The sequence below is a fragment of the Triticum aestivum genome, chromosome 1D, assembly GCF_018294505.1.
Source record: "Triticum aestivum cultivar Chinese Spring chromosome 1D, IWGSC CS RefSeq v2.1, whole genome shotgun sequence".
Lineage (NCBI taxonomy): Eukaryota > Viridiplantae > Streptophyta > Magnoliopsida > Poales > Poaceae > Triticum > Triticum aestivum.
In genome coordinates this window covers 5,849,579-5,869,864 of record NC_057796.1, presented here as the reverse complement: position 1 = coordinate 5,869,864, position 20,286 = coordinate 5,849,579, and the positions used below count along the sequence as shown (strand labels likewise).

Genomic DNA, 20,286 nt, shown 5'->3' with positions numbered 1-20,286 from the left:
AAAGCCTATGTATGAACTTCACATGCAGGAACCCTAGTACATCGATTGCCAAATCGTACATCTGGCAAACAGTTAACAGTGGGATGAAGTTACTGAGGTGATAACACTAAGTGATATCAAATGTAGGCATATAGGAGTATTGTGATGCACACAACCATGACGCCGTGTCTGTTTATACATCATAATTATAAATCCACGGCAATTAGATCCTACATTTCCTGTCACAAAGGAAAATGTCACATGAATAAAATTGGCACATACTCTAATGTCTTGACGTCTCAATGCAATCAAACCATTAGATAATTGAATGGAAAATGTAAAAATATTGGTAGAGGATAGATACTTCATTCTCCCAAGGCTTTAAGAAAAGCAACATCATCTGGTGCCGGACTAAGATCTCCCTGGAAGTTCCTCTTTTGACTATAATCTTCAGATTGTGCAACAATCTCGAGGAGGCGGTGCTCTACTTGTTTCATGTCTTGTCGTTCTTCTGGATTGGGCTTTAGACAATCTACCGCGACTCCGCCAACCATTTCCAATAGATTGATATCCGCCTCGCTTGTAATATCATTGTCAATAAAGCTTCTTCCTCTTTTTTCTACAAAAGCTTCAACAAAGTTTGCAACATAGCTCCGCTCAGCATCATATGTTGCAGGCCTCCTTGTGATAAGTTCTATGAGGACAACTCCGAAGCCGTAGACATCGCTCTTCTGTGTGACGATCCCTTGTTCCATATATACCGGATCTATGTAGCTCATGTCCCCAATGACAAGTTCTGTCATCTCGTCTTTTCCTCTCGCGAGTAGCTTTGATGTCCCAAAGTCTGAAACCTTTGGGGTGAACTTTTCGTCGAGAAGGATATTGGCAGATTTAACATCACCATGACGGATTGTACTCTCCCCTGCTGAATGCATGTATGTTAAGCCTTCGGCTGACCCAGCGGCAATCCACAACCGTGTACCCACTAGAATCTTATCTCTGCACTTGAAGAGGACATCGTACAGACTCCCTCTCGCTACGAACTCGTACACCAACGTGGGAACATCCAGCTGTAAGCAGCAGCCTATGAGCATAACAATGTTCTTGTGCCTCATTGCAGATTGGATTATAACCTCATCGGTGAACTCCTTCTTCATGTGGTTGTCAACCTTGATGGACTTCTTTATAGCAACTTGTTTTTTGTCTTTGAGAGTCCCAAGATAAACCTTACCAAAGTGGCCCTCTCCAATTACACGCCTGTAGTTATTTGTCATTTGCTTAATTTGTTTCCTTGTATAGATCCTTATATTCTTTACACCTTTTAGTACCGGACCACCATTTTGTTCATAGAACCTTCTAAATTTTAGTAGCTGATGGACCATAACCATGAGGACCAAGACAACAATCATGGCAGCAATACCTGACAAAGTGCAAAATAGTCAAGCTTCAAGTTTACTCATGTCAAGATCTTCATATATACAATCACCAAAATAGCATTACACTTAAATGATAGAATGTTCAATTAACTTGACATGCTATTTCTCCATAATCAACTAAGTAACTAATTATACAACTAGTAAGCCAACTAATTTTCAAAATGGTATTCCCTCCGTCCCATAATATAAGATGTTATTACATCCAACATGCTCACATATTCGTTGTAATAACATCTTATATTATGGGACAGAGGGAGTATTTAAGGACTTAATTATGTGATGAAACTGAAGGTACAGCTACAAAAAGTAGAAACTGAATAATTATTACCGGCACCCCAGAACCTGGATGGTATAGAACTGAATAATCATTACCGGCAACAATCAAAATTTCGAAAGTTTGACTACACCTATCCAAAATGACAAATTTTGGGAATTCTTGAGGGGTAGTAAAAGAAAGAATAGCATGGCTCGTATACTCTTTTCGTTAAAACTTAAAAGTACCTGCATACTCCATGATAACTTAAACGCAATGTATCTCCCAAAAATGAAGAGAAATGAAAACTTGAAATGCAACTTCCTAATACCAGAATATACAGGCATAGGCAAGTCATCTGGTGCACTAGACTAGACAAACATCACTCTTGAGCAGTGTTGTACTAGATGTTTACTCTCGTGGTCATGGTTGGTTATGCCGATGCTGGCCAGCTCTTGTATTCCGCATTTAGTAAATCATCATGGTCGTGTGCATCCTCTAGATTCAGAGGCCGGGAGATAATGAAACTCTTTTTTTCTTATAAGTAAAAAAGATCAGTGCTTACCCACAGTCACTTTTGCTGCTAGGGGGAGTTTCTCCGTGCAGGTTCCTTTTATGGCGTCCCCTTTCATTCCGGGTTTGCATCGACAGTCATAGCCTCCCAGCCTGTTCTTACAGATCCCGTCGCAAGGATACAAATCACGGAGATCAGGATTTTGTTCTCGGAGCTCGCACTCGTTGATGTCTGAAAGAAAAGGATTAAAACATGTGAAGGCTTGATCGAGCAGCTAATTGTAACAGAAAATACTACCAAAGCGAACTAGGCATAGCTTAGATGGTTAGGTTCACTATGGTGGAACTAGCCCACCTGGGTTCAAATTCCAGACTTGGCACGGGTCCTCACATATTTCTTGGATTTATTTCAGTTTTTTAGGCGCTATTCTTTCAACGTTATGGCCTGCCTATTAACTACGAGGTGTTCAACAAATTTATGTAAATCCATTGAGTACATACCTTGGCATCCATTAGGAATGTAAGGGTTGCCATCGTAATGTTCCAAGCACTTGCAGAAATAGCCTTCGGCACTGGTTGAATTGACACAGGAGCTGTTGCCGTTGACGCACCTGTAGCCTGGACGGACAGAGCTGTCCGCACCCGGACATGAACCGTCCCTAAAGGCGAAATCGAGCACCATGGGGACGCCCCTCGAGTACTTGTTGGATAGCACCTCGTAGCCGCGCATGTCCTCATCAGAGAAGTTGTACCATGAGCTCTCCACCACCATGCCGTAGAGGCAGGGTGAACTTTCCCAAGACGTGTTATTATCTGGCTCAAACGTCACACCAAATCTGTTGAGGATGCTTCCTTTTGGAAAGGCGTCCTCGCAGGTAGGTCTGGCACAAAAATCTCACTCAGTAATACTAATTCAGAATGTTGCTAGCCCTCCCAATTCAGTAGTAACTTTTTACCTCTTTTAGTAAGGAGATGCACAGAGGATATCTATCTATTTAGACAAACAAAAAAATAAGCATGTATAGTGCAGTGCAGTGCAGGTTTACCCAATGCTTGAATAGCATGTCGTATCAGGGCTTGCGGAGCCCAGCAAGTAGTCGCTCATCCTAGCTCTGACGTCCCTGCCAACACCGACGAGAAAATTGCGCTTCTCTGACAGGTAGAATGGCTGATATAACCACGTAAACTGAAGCTTGAGCAAGTGGTCGCGCGCACTCGTGCTGCAGTCGGATCTCACCAGTCCGTAAGCCCGTGCCTCGCTCTTGGCAATCGATATGTCCATGAGCTCCACGGGCACTTCCCACCTCTTCTCCAGCGTCGGGTCCGACGTGACCGGTGTCGGCGTTGAGTACGCCGCCTCGCCCATCTCGCTGAATGAGGTTCGTGGTCCTGTCCGGTTGTAGAAAAGGAAGAGACGAGGGGGGTCGAACGAGTCGTCGCAGGCGACCTGGAAGCCCTCGACGAAGCAGCCCTGATTCATGCCGAACGGGAAGGGGACGCTGATGTTGCCGCACATGGCCTGGCAACCCTCAAGCGTGACGGGCCGGCGCTGCTCTTCAGCGCTGGCACCACCCTGCCACAGAGACAGAGTTGCTGCTGCTGCAGCGAGCAGCAGGAACCTCAGAGTTAGCGATGGGAACAGCCGGGGTTGCGGGGGTGTCGCCATGGTGCTAAGATTTTACCTAGCCAGCCAGTTACCTCTTCTGATTTTGCTATTTATATACACATATGCCAAGTTTTAGTTGTAATTGAAGCTAGCAGGATTCTGGTTGACCATCCTCCGATATACAAATACAATATCAGGTGGCAACATCAACCATCAGCGTCTATACATCACATTAGGACTACATACAGATTCCAACTCACAGCAATGCAAACCTGTTCAAACACGTAACGATTAAGATTCTTTTTTTTTGCCGGCCTGATTATTACAATTAATAATTTAATATTAGGGGCATGAGACCAGACTCGTTCAAGTCGTTGATGCATCAAAGATACTAGGCAGATTCTAGTTTGCCCTTATCCTTATAAACTAATAACTACTCTCTTTGATTTCAAGTGTTGAGTTGTTTTGGACAAATGGCACCCACCCTCAAGATGACCACACCACTGAAAACAACATAAACAGATCAGTATAGGCTTCGAAACGCTGAATGTGAACCATCTACAAGACTAGGTCTTTTCACCGAAGAGTGAAGACCATATGGAGGGGCATTTCGTCATACACCTTGGAGGTGTGAACACACACACGGAAGGAGGAAGGGAAATACTCAAATACTAGTACTAGCAGAAAGAATCTTACCGGGCCACTGCCACGGAGCACGAGCTGGCGAGAAAGCACGCCGCCTTCTCCCCGCCGTCAGTTCCTCATCGGCATAGGCATCCACGTCTTCTGCTCGGTCTCTCTGAACCGCCCGCCCGCCGCGGGCGTGAGGCCGGCCAGGGACATCGCCGCCGCCCGTTCGCGTGTAGTGGTCTTGGCCGGCCATCTCGCCCCGGCCAAGGTAACAAGTTCACCGGAGACGCGCGGGCGGCGACGGGTGGAAGTGCCAGGCTGCTCTGTTCCTCCGGGTGTCTCCTTCGTCGGTCAGTTACCGGTGTTCCACTCTTCAGTAAACGGAGGGTCAAGATCGAAGCTCACGTCAGGATCCAATGGCTCCCGTTGCTCGCCTAAGCCTGAAGCGTTTTTTAAAAGGAAAACACACACGTCGTTTTTTTAGAGGTTTACTATCTTGAGGGCTAAATATTTTCCGGACGGCAATTTAATGAGTGCAAATCTAAAAAAAAGCTCCTCTTTTACTTGGCAAAGTATCATGGCGGGAGTGAACTGTCTGAAAAGCGGTTATATTTGGCGAGTTGGAAACGGACATAATAATGATATTTGGAGAGATGCATGATTCCTAACTATGCAAATAGGAAAATTATTAATCGTATAAGGGGAAAACTACTATTAAAGGTCTGTGATCTTATTGACCCAGTCACAAATTTTTGGGATGAAGATTTGGTGAGACAAACATTCTGGCCAATTGATGCTCAAAGGGTATTAGCAATTCCACTTCCCATGCGTAATATGTCTGATTTTATTGCTTGCAGCCATATAAAAAAATGGTAAGTTCATTGTTCGATCGGCTTATTTGGAAGAATGGCACCAACAACATGGGTAAAACCAATGTATCATGGAAAAAGTTAGAACACGCAAACGGAATGGGTAGAAGCAATGTCAACCTTATATGGGGTAAGATTTGGAAACTATCCTGCCCGGCAAAAACTAAAATTTTTATATGGCGTACACTGCATGGTACCCTCCCATGCCGAGTTACATTTGCCAACAGACATATAAAAGTTTCACCCACTTGCCCTTCATGCCCGAATGGACCGGAGGATACAAAAACACGTCTTGTTTCGGTGTCAGAAGGCGAAAGAAGTTTGGGAAAAATTAGGTCTACAAGAGGTGATCCATAAAGCCTATGTTGTTGATCATGCGGGAGAGGCGGTACTAGAATTCTTACTCCTGATGAAAGATCAAGAATTAAACATTAAGGGCATCCAGAACGCACGTGAGTTAATAGCTATTACAACTTGGTATCTATGGTGGGATAGACGTAAACTGGTCGATGAAGGAAAGTTACAGGATGCAAATCAAACTTCGATGGGGGCTCGTGCTATAACGACAAACTATGTCAATGCATACTCCCCTAAGGCAACGCACAAAACAGGGGGATGGAGTATCCCTCCTAGGGGATTTGTGAAGCTGAATGTTGATGCCGCTTTCGATCATGATCTTCTTCAAGGTGCAGCTGGGGCGGTCCTGAGAGATGATAAGGGAAGGCTCATTGTTGGAGGAAACTAGAGAATTGACTGGTGTGATGATGTATTAACAACAGAAGTTCTGGCTCTTAAATTTGGTTTATTCCTAGCACAGAAGGCGGGCTGCAATCGCCTTGTTGTAAACTCAGATAACATGGAAGTGATCGACATAATGAAGAATGGAGGACACTCGGCGGGAGCGGCAGCTGCAGTTTTTGATAATTGTTACTTTTTGGCTTGTGATTTTCCTATAGTCAAATTTGAACACTGTAATAGGGAAGCAAATAGAGTGGCCCATGAAATAGCTAGGTTAGCAAAATTTTCAGCCACTAGGGATTGGTTTGAGGAGCCTATGAAGGATATTGTACCTCTTCTTACACTACAAAAAATACACTTCCGTGATGATACGTGTTTGTCACAGTAGGTCGTGTTTTCTGTCATGCATGTACATCCATGACAAATTTATAACAGAATCAAGATAGTCATACATGTGTCGTCGTAGAAGTGTTCCATGATATTGCCAAAATTATCATCACGGAAGTGTCCACTTCCATGACGATAAATCGCGCGTCACAGAAGTGCTTTCGTCAAGGGTGACCGACACGTGGCATCCACCGTAACGGAACGCCGTTAAGCTATCGGGTCGGGTTTTGGATCCGATAACCCGTTAACAGCCCCGACCAATGGGGATTTTTCACGTGTAAAATCATCATTGGCTGGAGAAAACACGCGTCGACTCATCTTTGGGACAGATGTCATCCACTCATTGGACGGAAGGCGCCTATGATACGTCGACACGTGGCACGGCCCAACAGAGGCCTATTCCTGTGAAAAGGCCGGCCCGTTTGACTTGGTCAAAAGGTGGTGGGCCGGCCATGGAAAGCCTGTTAACGGCCTGTTCGCATATAGCCCATTTACAGCCCGCTAACCCAAGGCCCGTTACGCCCTATCCGAATTAGGCCCAGTAGCGTCATCTGGGTCATCCAATATGATTCCAGCCCGTTTTCACTTCTGGCGCGTGTATGGCCCATGACGTCTTTCGGCCCATATGAGGCCCTATGTAACTCTTGGCCTATTAACGGCCCGTGGTGAAACTGGCCCGTAATGAACAGTGTATCACTTTACACCCATTAACGGCCCGTGGTGAAACTGGCCCGTAATAAACAGTGTATCACTTTATACCCATTAACGGCCCGTTATTTCGTTGGGCCGTTTCCAGCCCATGTTATCTTTCGGCCTTCTTAGAGCCCATTTATTCTTGGGCTCATTTTCAGGATTCGTTTACTTACGGCCCGTTACTGTCATTTTCTGCTTGTGGGCCAAATTCAGCCCGTGGTTACAGTCGGCCCGTTTGTGGTCCGTTAATACCCTGGGCCGTTTTCATAGCATCATCAAATACGGCCTATTAACGATGGCCCGTTATGGTCAGCCCATGAACGGACGATTCCAACTCTAGCCCGTTTACGGCCATAATGCGGTCTGTTTGGCCCATGTTTGGCCAATCGATCATACGGCCCGTATAAGGCCCATTGTTTCTACGGCCCGTAGAAGGCCCATTGTTTCTACGGCCCGTAGAAGGCCCACTGTTTCTACGGCCAGTAGGAGGCCCAGTGTCACTAAAGTAAATATTAGCCCATGGTTATTGTGGCCTAGTTTTAAAAAATAGGTTATTGCAGCCACTAGCTAACCACGGAAAAAGAACTGCAATGACTACAAGCAAACAAATAAACAAGACAACAAGGAAATAAATTAGTAAGCAACTAACGCTAGGCTATCACGGCTATTACACATATTACATCCACTGGGCATCAAAGTTCGCCACCAGTGCAAATATAGGGAACAAAGCAGCATATCATATACACTGTTTCAGGTAAAGATTGATATATTGGACGATAGTGTTCCGAAGTGTTTCAGGTATTTTTCGAAGTACCGGGAGGTTACCAGAACCCCACGGGGAAAGTAATGGGCCTACATGGGCCATAGGGGAGAGAGAGGGCAGCCCACAAGGGGTGGCGCCCCCCCCATGGGCAGTCCGAATTGGACAAGGGGAGGGGGCGCAGCCCCCCTTTCCTTCCCCCTCTCCCTCTCCTTCCCCCTTTCCCCCCTCCGAAAGAAGGAAGGGAGGGCGACTTGGACTAGGAGTCCTAGTCGCCCCCCCCATGGCGCGCCCTAGGGCCGGCCTCCTCCCTCTCCTCCTTTATATACGGGGGCAGGGGGCACCTCAAAGCACATCAATTGTTCTCTTAGCCGTGTGCGGTGCCCCCCTCCACAGTTTACTCCTCCGGTCATATTGTCGTAGTGCTTAGGCGAAGCCCTGCGCGGATCACATCACCATCACCGTCACCACGCCGTCGTGCTGACGAAACTCTCCCTCGACACTTTGCTGGATCAAGAGTTCGAGGGACATCATCGAACTGAACGTGTGCAGAACTCGGAGGTGTCGTACGTTCGGTGCTTGATCGGTTGGATCGCGAAGACGTTCGACTACATCAACCGCGTTAAGCTAACGCTTCCGCTTTGGTCTATGAGGGTACATGGACACACTCTTCCCCTCTCTTGCTATGCATCTCCTAGATAGATCTTGCGTGATCGTATGAATTTTTTTGAAATTGCATGCAACGTTTTCCAACAATATACTCCATCTTCTTGGCTGTCAATGTGAGTGTGATATGAATTCGGCTTTGTTCCCGTGTCTATCCATCTTGAGTCCATCTGAAATATTGGAGGTAAACAAATACATGTATCTTCTCCCGCGTAATCGGCTCTCATGCCATCTTGCTCTTCAGCGGTACACGTACATTTGCCCCGTCACTCACTTTATGCAGTGGGAGCCTATGTCCACGCCATCGGCGATGACTCATTGCCGCCGCAATCTGAAGCTACACATGTTGTTCACTAGAATTATCACCCGTGCTATCATTGTCAACATGATCACCGGTCATGATCTTCCGCACCTTGGCCATCGACGAGGAGCGCAAAGACACGGCGCACAAAACGCTTTAGAGAAGTTTTCATATGCCGTTCTTTCTTCTTTGTATGGGTTAACGAAGGAATATACCGGTCCTTCAGGATTGTTTTTCAGAATCATAGTGGCATAAATTACAGGAGAATCCGTTAATCCGATATCTATATCTATTATTAAAGCAAGGTGATATTCTTGGTTTCGTCCCGCATCTGATACAAAGTTACGTGAGATACATGAGGTGGTACTAATTTGTAGAGCCAAGTTTCGTATAAGCTATTAAAAGAGGTTCGTATCGGCTCAGTCGGGCCTGCGTTCCTTCACTTGTACGTTGCGATCGACCCCCCGGGTTATTCCTGTTTTTCTAAGAATCCTACATTGTCTCGCACAGGATCGAGCCTCCTCCCGTAAGTTGTTTTAGTTTTTTTTAAATTAGTGGTCCTACATTGTCTTAGCTTTCAATGGATTCAAAAATCTGCTTAGCTAGCGTAGGCATGTATATGATGCGTCTTTTTCGCCAATAGTCCCTACCTTGCTTAGTTAAATCGATTACTATCAGTTTATATACATTCTCAAACAAATGCCACCAGTCGCCTTGGAAAATAAACAGTGAGCTGATAAAATAGGATTAGCATATGTTGCATATACAAAAGCACAACAATGACTAAAGACATGCCTACAACAAGACAAATAGGATGCAATAAGAAAAAGGACGAAAGCATGATTGTGTTGCTACTCAAAGGCTAGACATGCATTTTATCAAATACACAACGAGAGGAAAGACGAAAGATTGCCACCAGTGAACCTGACTTGAGACATGTTGTACATAGGTGCATGATGCGTCAAATATGTAAAGAAAACCAGTGAAAAAATGCAAATAGAGAAAGGATGAAAGCATGATCATGTTGCCCCGTCGACAAAGACGAGAAAGAGGATAAGCAACTATACGAGTGTCGCGTCATGTTCAAATAAATGATGTGGACCTTTGATAGTTTTGAGCGAGACTTAGGGCATGTACAATGCATAGCCTCAAGGTGATGCCTTGCATGCCATGTAGGATCGGATATGAATTAAAGTAGGTTTGGATAGGGAAGCAGGATCCTCTCCAGGAGGCAGGTGCTTGAAGAGAAAAAGTGTGGCCCGATGACAAAAGCTGAAAAGGTTGGAGTGAAAAGCAGAGATGCATGTGTACTAGAGTCTTTATTTTCTATTTCTTAATAAGGCCCACTAGTGATAGCTTGCATTGGAGAGAGAAAATTAACGTAGGTGCCTGAAATTACTTTTTGTCATGGGGCATATGTATCCATATGCCACAATTGTATATGTCCTTATTAGACAGGAGCATGAAGTTTTTTTTCTCCCTTCTAACACACAGTCATGATTGCTAATATATTTTAGAAAAGTGTTCACGGGTGGTCCCAGATCCCACGTGTATGCCCTTATTACATTTTATCAAAGTATATTTCTATACCTACTAATAAAAGGATTAGTGCTTCTGCCCGCCCGTCGTGATATTTGCAAAAACCCTGTTGTTTTTGGAAATCAACACGCGCTCCTATTTTAGCGAGAGAGAAAATTGTTCACCGTTTTTCAGAACGCCCCTGTTCTTTTGGTTAATCAACCAGCGGTTCTACTTTAAGTGAGTTTGAAGGCTTTCTTCAAAACATTCATATCATTTAAACCCCAACTCCAATTTTGACATGTTATATATAAAATTGATTAGAAAAATGTGTAGAATCTGAATATGATGTTGTTTACCTGTTAAATACTTTTAAACAATTATTTATGGTGCAATCTTAATCCATAGCGCACGATCCATCTTTGTTTCGTATAGTTGTAGAACCGGATTAGAAATCAACACCTCAGCAAAATCTGTTCGGAGACGAAAAAAATCATCTATAACCACACATGGACGCCTCAGCAGAACTTCCAGGTGAAAAAAGAAAGCACATTTCTCATCTTATATCGAGAGAGACGCCTTACAGTTGACTACATTCAAACACATTGTGATTGTGTGAGCATGGAGGCCATCGTCGAAGAGGGTGGAAGGAGGATAAACGGCAACACAGATGGGATGCACATAGACCTGTTGGGTCTTCAGTCATGGTTGTTGTGTTAGGAACATGTGATATTTTTTCTCCGGTTGCAACGCATAGGCTCATTTTTTTCATGGACGCATGGGCTCTTTTGCTATTGCTAGTGTTTACAAATGTAGTATTTCAGAGTCTGTATTTTGGATATACAGAGAAAACGTTATATGTCATTGACACGTGGTCCCAGATCCCACGTGTTGTGTGTCACTTTCTGATAGGAAAAAGTCCAATAAACCTTAACTTATAGACAAAAGCTAAATCAAACCGCGAACTTTGAATCCCGAAAATTGGCACTCTGAATTTATCAATCCCGGTCTATTTTGAACCTTGAGAGTGTTTAGCTTGTATTCGCCGAGTTGGGCCGGCCCATTAGTGCAATCGCTCGCGGTTCTCATGCATAGCTGTATGTTCGCTCGCTCTGCTTTGGCTTTTCCTTTAACTTTTCTTTAATTTTTCATCAGTTTTCTTCGGTTTTCTTTTTTCCTTCGTTATACTTTATGTTTTCACTTTTTTTTATTTCTTCATTATATGTTTGGTTTTGTTTTGTTTCTTTCTTGATTTTCTTTGTATTTTTTTTCTTTTCGGTTTTAAATGGTTTTGTTTTTTGACGCATGTCTACTTTTTCTCAGTATACAAAGTAATATTTTTAGCTCACACGTGTAATATTTTTTAATAAACTTTGGACATTTTTCAAATACATTATATATATTTTAAAAAAATCCATGTTTCAGCACTTTTTGATTACACGGTAACATTTTTCGAAATACATGTTGTGCATTTCTTGATGACAATAAACATATTTTTAAACTTCCCTAAAATACTTCCTCAAAAAATTTAGCAAGCATTAATTTTTGACCTTGATACCTATTTGGACCGTTCCATTTACGTTTTTTAGAGAAGGAGGATGAACCCCGGCCTTTGTATCTGGGAGATGCATGCGGCCATTTTATTGATTATTCTCGAGGACCTTACAAAGTAGAACAACAATATGCCTGAATCCGCCATCTTGGCAACATCTGCCGCTACTCCTATCCATATGATGAAGGGGTGCAAGCCGGGCTACATACCCAGACCTCTCACCTAAGCCTAAAATCTAAAGCCGGAGGCCCCGACCGAGCCATCTACCGGGTCCGGGGCACAAACCGGTCCGACGCACTCACATGTGTCGACGCCGCCATCTTTCACTGGCCCGTCTTTAGAGCAGATTGAGGTGTCAAGCTTGGCAGTCCTCCGCCATGCACGCCAAACGACGACCTCCACCTACGCGAGTCCATCTCCAAGCAACAGACGTAGATCCATGCTAGGATAGGTCCGCACCACCGCCGTCGCCCACCACCCACAAGCGCCACCCAACCCCAAGGTTCCCAAAGCGGCGCCTTCAAGAAGGGAACGACGCCGTGAGCGCCGCCGCCGCCCAACAAAGTTAGGGCTTTCGCCCTGGAGACCTAGGGGAAGGGGAAGTGAGGAGATCAATCCATATCGACGCCTCCAAGGAGGGGAACGGCGCCCTAGGCGTCGCCGTCGGCGCGGCCAGCCATGGTCGGCCAGGGATTTCGCCCGAACTAGATCCCCACCACTAGCAGCGCCTCCTGTATAGAACCGGCGACCAAGGGACGTGCGGCCCGACCAGGCTGGCCCGCATGTCGAACAGGGAGGAGGGGAGGCGCCAGATCGCGCACACCGACCACCAGGATCCTGCCGCCCGCGCGGCCAGGATGCCAGATCCACCGCCCGCATGGCTGCTTGCCGGAGCCTACCGTGCCTCGCCAAAGGAGCCGCCGCTCCAGATCTGGGACTCCCCACGCTTGGGCAGGGCAGCCGAGACCCCGCCGCCATCATCCTTGGCGCCCCGGGCTTGCCCGGTGGCTGCCTCAGGCAGCGGCGAGGAGGTGGGGCGAGGTGGGAAGGGGGCCGCGGCGGCGTGGCGAGGGTTCCCCGGCCGCCACCGGGGGAGGCGACGCGGGGGTCGCGAGAGGGGTCAAGCCCTTAGGGGATACAAAATTCCACCTACCTTTCCATTTACGTGGCGTATGATCAGTTTGTTTGAGTGTGAACCTTTCCTTTCATTTCATCTTTTTATCAGTTACCAAGAACGAGACCTGCTTATCAACCTTCTTCAGCTTCTGAGCTGGCCCCTCCCCCCTCCCACTAAGTTCGCCACCTATCCTGGCTAGTTTTGCATGCGGAAATTTAGCCCGGTCTATCTCGGCATCCTTTTCAAGACGAATCACAGAGATGGAGAAGAATCAAGTAATGCCAAAATCCAAGAAAGTTTTTTTTTTCTCACTCCTGCAAATTTATTGGGCCTTACGCAGTGTACTCCCATAATGAAGTAATCAACACCGAAATACCTTGCTTAATACCATCATGTGGATGATACGATGTTTTTGAAAGGAGCCAGAAAGATTGCTAAAATGAACCAGTGAGAGATCCACACGTCTTTCATGATGCACTGGATTTGGCGTGATGGTACATATGAGAGAACTGGTATACCATGTAAACCAAGTTATTCTACCAAGAAGTTGGAGACTAAGCTAAACATGCAAGCAAGATGATCACATGACTTTGTAATCCGGTCACAATGATCAAATGAACGTTTCTTGAATGACTTGTTCAAACACAAGAGATGCAAACCCCTATATATACTCCGTCGTCTTGGTGTCAATGTGAGTATACTATGAATTTAGATCTCCTTTGTCTATCCATCTTGAGTCTATCTCAAATATTGGAGGATACCAAACACATGTATCTTCTAACGCGTAATCAGCCCTCCTGTCATCTTGCTCTTCAGTGGTACGGGTACATTTGCCCCGCCAACCACATTATTCAGCAGGAGCCTATGTCCGTGCCATCGGCGATGAGTCTCTCGCACCCCAATCTGAAGATGCACATGTTGTTCACTGTCATTATCACCCGTGCTTTCATTGTCAACGTGTTCACCGGTCATGATCTTCTGCACATTGGTCGTCGTCGAGGAGCAGAAAGTCACGGCGCGAAAAACGCTTTTGAGAGGTTTTCATACGACGGTCTTTCTTCTTTGTATATGGGTTAATGAAGAAATATACCGGTCCTTGTTTTTTCTTTTCAGAATTGTAGTGCCATAAATTTCTCCGTTAATCTGATATATACTCCACGTGTATTTTAGAAAAGCACATGTATTATTGACAGGTGGTCCCAGATCCCACGTGTATGAAAAAAAACCTTTTATCAAATTACTCCGGAAAAAAGGAATCCCGATTGGCCTCTCGTCCTGCCCCCCAGGCCACAGATCCCAGCCCTCGCCGCCGCCGCCGCCGCCGCCGAGTAGGTTGTTGCGCGCTGACGGCCACGCGCGGCGGGGGAGGTCGCCGCGTGTCTCGAAGAGGAGGCCGCCGTCGCAACTCCGGCCGTCTGCAATTACCCCGGACGGCGGGGAGCCGCCGCCACGGGCTGCGACCAGGTTACGCATCCATCCAATCTCTGCCCGCCAATCAGCGCTCGTTCCTCTAGTAAATGGGTGGATATATAGCTGCAGAGAGGAGAGGAGAGGAAATTCTTTGTCTGGTATTACTACAAAATTTGTTTGTGTTCGTTCCTGTACTTTGCCTCTACTTGTATGGATATATTGCTAGCTGGATTGGTGGAGAAATCACTATTTCTTCGTCGTAGGGCGGCAGTGGAGGATTAGTGCAGACAACAAAGCTTGGAAAAAATTCCAGTGCGTTGAGAAGTAGATTGAATGCTCTGTTTGCAGGTTCAGAGACTAATTAGTGCAGACAATTTCTCGGACTTGTGAAGTTCCACTTGATTAGCCAGCGCATTAAATAGTAGTATGTGCGTACGAGTTTCGCAAAGTTCCAGTGGATTGGCAAAGTGATAGTTTCCCCCTTCAGCAAGGTGCCTGAATTGCCGAATACCCCTAAACTGTAGGAAGCTTATACTAGGGAATTTCAGTGCACTTTGTCCACCCCTTGTGTTGTTTATTTTTCTGCTTCCGTTTTATGGTAAACTTTCAAGTCATTCTAGTTCAGTCCAAATTCCGAGTTTCTTCTGTATCTCAGTTTTTTCTTACTACCCCGAGTTTCCTAAACCATTTCCATGTTCCAGATTTTTCAAGACTTATTGGAATCCCTCTGACTGCAGGTGTTTTTGAACTTTCAGCTCACAAGTAGCCAGTCTTATCGTTTTGCTGCTTGTGGAAGGAAGCTCCAGGTTACTGATGCAAATTAGAGGATCTGACTCCTGATTGGACAGACATTTGTCTTATTTGTCTCATGTCATCTACTTAAATTGGACTGAACAATCAGCACAGAGATATGGCAGAACCGTGGCCACCGTATTCATCATCATCTCGTGGGAAAAAGAAGCGACCACGCTCTCCTAATGACGACGCCACAAGTTCACAAGGCAGAACCGAGAACAGCACAAGCCTTGGTTTGCCACTTTCTCTGTCTAATTTATTCTCCTCTGTTAGAGTAAATTACACGCTGGTCACTGAACTTGCTCAAGTGTGTCAAATAGGTCACCGTCCTCTTAATTTCCACATTTAGGTCAAAACTAAATCAAGTGGGTCGCGTATCACCACCAGCATGCCGCACCAGATAAACAACTAGGAGTCAGTGTAATTATGCTTGTAGCCCCCTTACGTTGTCTCTTTCTTCTTTCTCAACATTTAGGTCTGATAAACTCATATGATGTATGCTGTAGTTGTTCATTCAGTTATATACTCCTAGAAAATTGCTTTCGTGGCAGCAATTGGACAGCTGCAACAAGTCAAGAGAGGCTTCATTTTTTACAGAGATTTCTGAGAACAAAATGCTATATGTCAGGTCACATCTGCTACAGACGCGCTCTCTCGTTTGCTTCCATTCCTTCTAAGACACTGCAGGTAGCAGAGGATGGATTACCGTAGTTGATGTAGCTGGAAACAGAGTTGCATTACCACTGTTGGTATCTCCCATGGTTTGCACTGGTGGGATCAATTGTCCGTAGTCGTGGCTGTTTTTATGAGAGATTTATAGGGTTGGGGCTGGAACAAGATTAGGCACGGAGTGGAATTAACAATGGACTATAGGCGTCCTGTGGCTTGCTGCAAAATTGGGAACATGATTAGAGAACCTGGATGGTCACACTAGCTTGGGCACTGGAGATTTTACGGTTTTGGTGACCCAAATTTGCAAGTCAGGAGAGCGGGTACCTAGCTGACACACCCTCAGAATAAGTTTAGTAACCTTGAACATAATTTGCTCCCTATTTTAGATCACTTCTAGTTGTTGCATTAGACAGTCAACAACAAAGACATTATATTCTGTTAAGAAGATGCTACAAATTGTATGTGAAAAACATCGTACTCAATGACAATTATTATTGTAAGCTGTGAAATTGTTATAACATCTAGCAGTTTTTATGATGCAGAGGACAACCTTATATTCAGTGATACTTTGATAGCTCTACAGTTGATGCGCACACAGTTCCCAAAGCTAGAGAAGGTATTTGTATGCTCTTTTTTTAATCTTGTCTAAACTTTGAGAACAATGATATCATACATACATGTTTCGTTTTGTTGCATTGTTTGAGTTTCAGCATTTTAAACTGTTAATTCATTGAACAACCTACTAGACACTTATTTTATGCAATCCACATGAATCATTTCGACTATCCACCATGCTTTTAGAAAAGGAAACAGTTATGTCCAGACCTTCAGTTAGCTCAGCTATCTGATAGGGCATTCTTCCGTGTCTGGACAGTATTCCCGTGCCACAAGGTGCTCCGGAAAGCCAAAGCGCCTGTCAAGTGCCTTTTCTTCATCTGGTTAACGCTGCAGCAGCATTGCTGGACAGTTGGCCAGCTTAAATGCCCGCAGCTGCCCAAAAACGCCGAGACAGTGAACACTGCTCCTGGTTGAGGTAACTGGCAAATCATTTTAAGATGGAGAGCTCGCTGCTCCAGATGAATTTGGTGTCTGTCCAAAAGATTGTCGAAAAGTCCTGGACTAGATAGTGATTCTACAAATTTCGTCCATTTGGAGAGAGGCACAACTAGGTGTTCTAGGGAGAGAGACAAGACCTTCAGACGATGCCCAACAACATAAAGGCAGAGGTGAAGCGAAGGTTCATGCGGGGGGGGGGGGGGGTGCTTCCTGCCCACTGCTAAACTCTTGGTTTTTATGTTTGCTCCTCCTCGCCTCCTTGTAATGGGAAGATGTGGCAATACTCCATGTAATAATTGAAAAAAAACATGTTGCAATATGTTTATATAAATTCAGTGTTTCCTTTTATGATGGTGATTCAGTACCATTTCTGCACAAAATTTATCCTTTTCTTTTGTTTTCACTTGTAGGTTGTAACACAGCCTTTCATTTTACAGTCCCAATTGTATAGCAGCGTGAAGGACAGGACACAAGTTGATAGAGATTTGGAGGTTTTGTTTTCAACTTATGCAATAATTCTTTATGTGGACACCACTTTTGTAATGCAATGATAAGTTTGTGTTTTACCTTTGGATTCTTTTCTAGCGATTCTCGTGTTAAATTTTGGTGATTATCGTAGACTAATGTATATTAATATCCAATTGCATCAGAGATAATTTTTCCTTGCTCTGATGAAACCTGAACATAGAAATACTTTTTGTAGTCACTGAAGAAAGACAGAGTACTCCGTGTATTCAAACTCAATACTGGGCAGGATGACCATGCAATCATGTTCATGGATGATTATCTGAAACAGGTATATGTTTTTCCGGTATGACTTAAGTAGGTTCACTAGGTCTAGATGGTGTTAATGTAATGGAAGTTAAGAGGTCTAATTTAGCTAATCAATCTGTTGTGATACTCCCGTCCACCCAACGAAGCAACCAACCTATCCCATATACCTTGTTTAACCTCATTCAAGCCTATCCTTACCAAGCTGGATGGCCCTATCCCATATACCTTGTTTAACCAATCAAGCACACGCTAACTGAACTGCATATTTACCATCATATACAGTAGCTCATCTTTTGTTGATAATAAAGTTTGTCATAATGTGACAATTCATCACATTAAATTTACCTATTCGTACTACAAGTTTTAATGTATCTGCTTATCTCTTACACGGAGTGTATGCAGATGGAATCTGCTGTCAGGAGGTCAAAGGGTAAAAACCAAGATTGCAGTGAAGTGTTTGAGTGGTTTGAGAAATATGTTCTGCCTTCGAAATTGGATGTTAGCATAGATCACCTAGAGCTGGTAAGTTTCAGCCAGGTACTGGAGTTAAGTGTTGATCCTCTGCAGAATTCTATCTTAACCTTCTCTCTAGAATATCTCATTACCAAATTTTAACTTCTGCGAAGCTTTGCGATGATCTATCATTGGATGTTACCTGACACTTTGTTTTAGTATATCGTTTCTTAAATAATACCCAGTAATAAATCAAGAAATAGAACTGCTGTATTAAGGCTTTTCATGTCTTCTGCTTTTTATTGCAGTGTTCACTGTTATCACATGGGGGTGATGCAAGAGATAAACATATCACCTTATTGATGAATGCTGGTCTCCTAGTAAGTATTTTCCATGGGATCATTGTCATGGGTGTTTTTGTATTCACATGTTGGTCATTTCTTAAGTATTTTCCATGGGATCATTAGATTCATGTTTACCAACCAATTAATAGCTGCATCTAATCATGCTTACTGTTTGTGCCGTGTTGATTTTTTGCAGACACGCCAACTAATAGATCCAAACATGTACTGGTTTTCTATTCCAAGTATTGGCCCTATCTTGAAAGGCCTAACCCAGGTCTGCACTTCTTGGCTTTTCTATTCCTTCGTTCAAATCTTGTGGTGTTAGTTAATCTGAAAGATGGTTCTAATAAATTAATAACAGATATAAAGCTGATTCTGCTGAGTGAAGTAATCTAGCCACCACTTTAGTGATTGACTGGCTACTATGATTCCATCCCTCCTGACTGTTTCAATCTTCATTGCCTACATAATTTTCATTGACTCCTGGTCACTGAACTAGGTCCATGAACTTGCGTAGGTTGCGCAAATATTTATAGTTAAATCCATGTACATACTCTGGAACCACGCACGATGTATTTTATGAATGCTGTCATTAGTTTACTTTAGTTTGTTTATTATTCTTGCATCTGCTTTCCCGGATTCTTCTCAATGGGCCTACAGTTTTGATATCTTGACAAATGTGGTTATGGTGAGCAGGGGAGGAAGGAAGTTCTTTCGTTATTGAACCGTCGGAAGTACAAGGAGATGCTACTATCTTCACTGGAGAAGACGAGGTTAAGATTATCACCTCTTGACGTGCGGTTCCACCTCCGCGATCTGATTGGGTCTGGTCAGATAAAGACGGTTCAAACAGCCACTGGCTTACTTGCTCGCGTGTCAACAGATTGATAAATACACCTTTGGATAAAAAAAGAATCAACAGATTTCGCTTCTTCTGATAAGAATAGTATTTCCTGCTCAGGCAGCAAAAGTAGCCAGAGTTTATTTTATTGGTTCCTGCATTCTTTAAGGTCAATTAGTAGGGTGTATTTTCTTTTCTGAGAGGTATTATGTTCTTGATCTGATTAATGTTGTATAGGAATCATGATGAAATACTAGAAATTTTACGTACCGAATGAATTGTTTCCTGTGGAAAGCATGCAACATAGTGTGGAATCTCCATGTATTCATGTGTAACAAATGGGGCAACTGGCATTTTTGCCCCAGATGATATGCGATGATGTTTAGACTGTTAGTGCTTTGCTAGAAGAGAAGATCTAAGAAGAGCATATAGAAGGAAAAATGGCCATTTATTCAGAACTGATGTGCATTTTGTACAACAGTAGTCACTTGCTATTACCAATTTCTCATTTTGTGCATTGCTTTCTCCAATGTTTTCTTCTAGGTTTCTTTGCTATGATATTCTGATCTTGGAAGGGAGCCAAAAACTTAGCTTAAATCGGTCAATTTCCATTTCATTCATCTTTCATGATTCAAGCAATGGACATGGAAAACTCTTTGTTTCTACTTCCCATTCGTGTGATGGTAAGTATGACCATATCTAACGTAACATGCATATTAAGGTCTACCACATGAAGGGTTGGTTACTCTGAATCATTCATGATTAAATAATTTTATGTCTGTGTCTACTTCCCGTGATGGTAAGTAACATAACATGTATTCTACTACATGAAGGTTAGTTACTTACTCTAGATCATTCATGATTAACCTGTTTGTAGATGCAATTTTTGTTCAACCAGTCACTCACTCCTTTGATGTGAGTTC

At 44.0% G+C, this 20,286-nt stretch overlaps 2 protein-coding genes across 4 annotated transcripts; one reads left to right on the top strand and one right to left on the bottom strand.

Annotated features, from left to right (window-relative positions):
• Window positions 1–116: 116 nt before the first annotated feature.
• On the bottom strand, window positions 117–4,772 carry LOC123179812 (wall-associated receptor kinase 3). 3 transcript variants are annotated; one of them, XM_044591702.1, is made up of 6 exons: window positions 4,484–4,772; window positions 3,228–3,780; window positions 2,683–3,062; window positions 2,234–2,413; window positions 344–1,399; window positions 117–218 (listed from the first exon to the last, which is right to left on the bottom strand). In XM_044591702.1, the coding sequence occupies exons 1-5, from the start codon at window positions 4,668–4,670 to the stop codon at window positions 345–347; spliced, it is 2,355 nt and encodes a 784-aa protein (XP_044447637.1). In that variant the 5' UTR covers window positions 4,671–4,772; the 3' UTR covers window positions 117–218; window position 344. The 3 variants fall into 3 exon arrangements, with proteins under 3 accessions (XP_044447637.1, XP_044447636.1, XP_044447638.1); XM_044591701.1 differs by having other exon boundaries at window positions 117–1,399; XM_044591703.1 differs by having other exon boundaries at window positions 117–1,399; window positions 3,228–3,777.
• A 9,454-nt stretch (window positions 4,773–14,226) lies between these two features.
• Window positions 14,227–19,756, top strand: LOC123179811 (serine/threonine-protein kinase 19). The gene is made up of 10 exons (XM_044591699.1): window positions 14,227–14,482; window positions 15,184–15,234; window positions 15,335–15,456; window positions 16,438–16,511; window positions 17,362–17,442; window positions 17,655–17,747; window positions 18,128–18,262; window positions 18,487–18,558; window positions 18,719–18,796; window positions 19,219–19,756. Exons 3-10 carry the CDS (start codon window positions 15,339–15,341, stop codon window positions 19,408–19,410), a joined length of 843 nt encoding a protein of 280 aa, XP_044447634.1. The 5' UTR covers window positions 14,227–14,482; window positions 15,184–15,234; window positions 15,335–15,338; the 3' UTR covers window positions 19,411–19,756.
• Window positions 19,757–20,286: the final 530 nt, after the last annotated feature.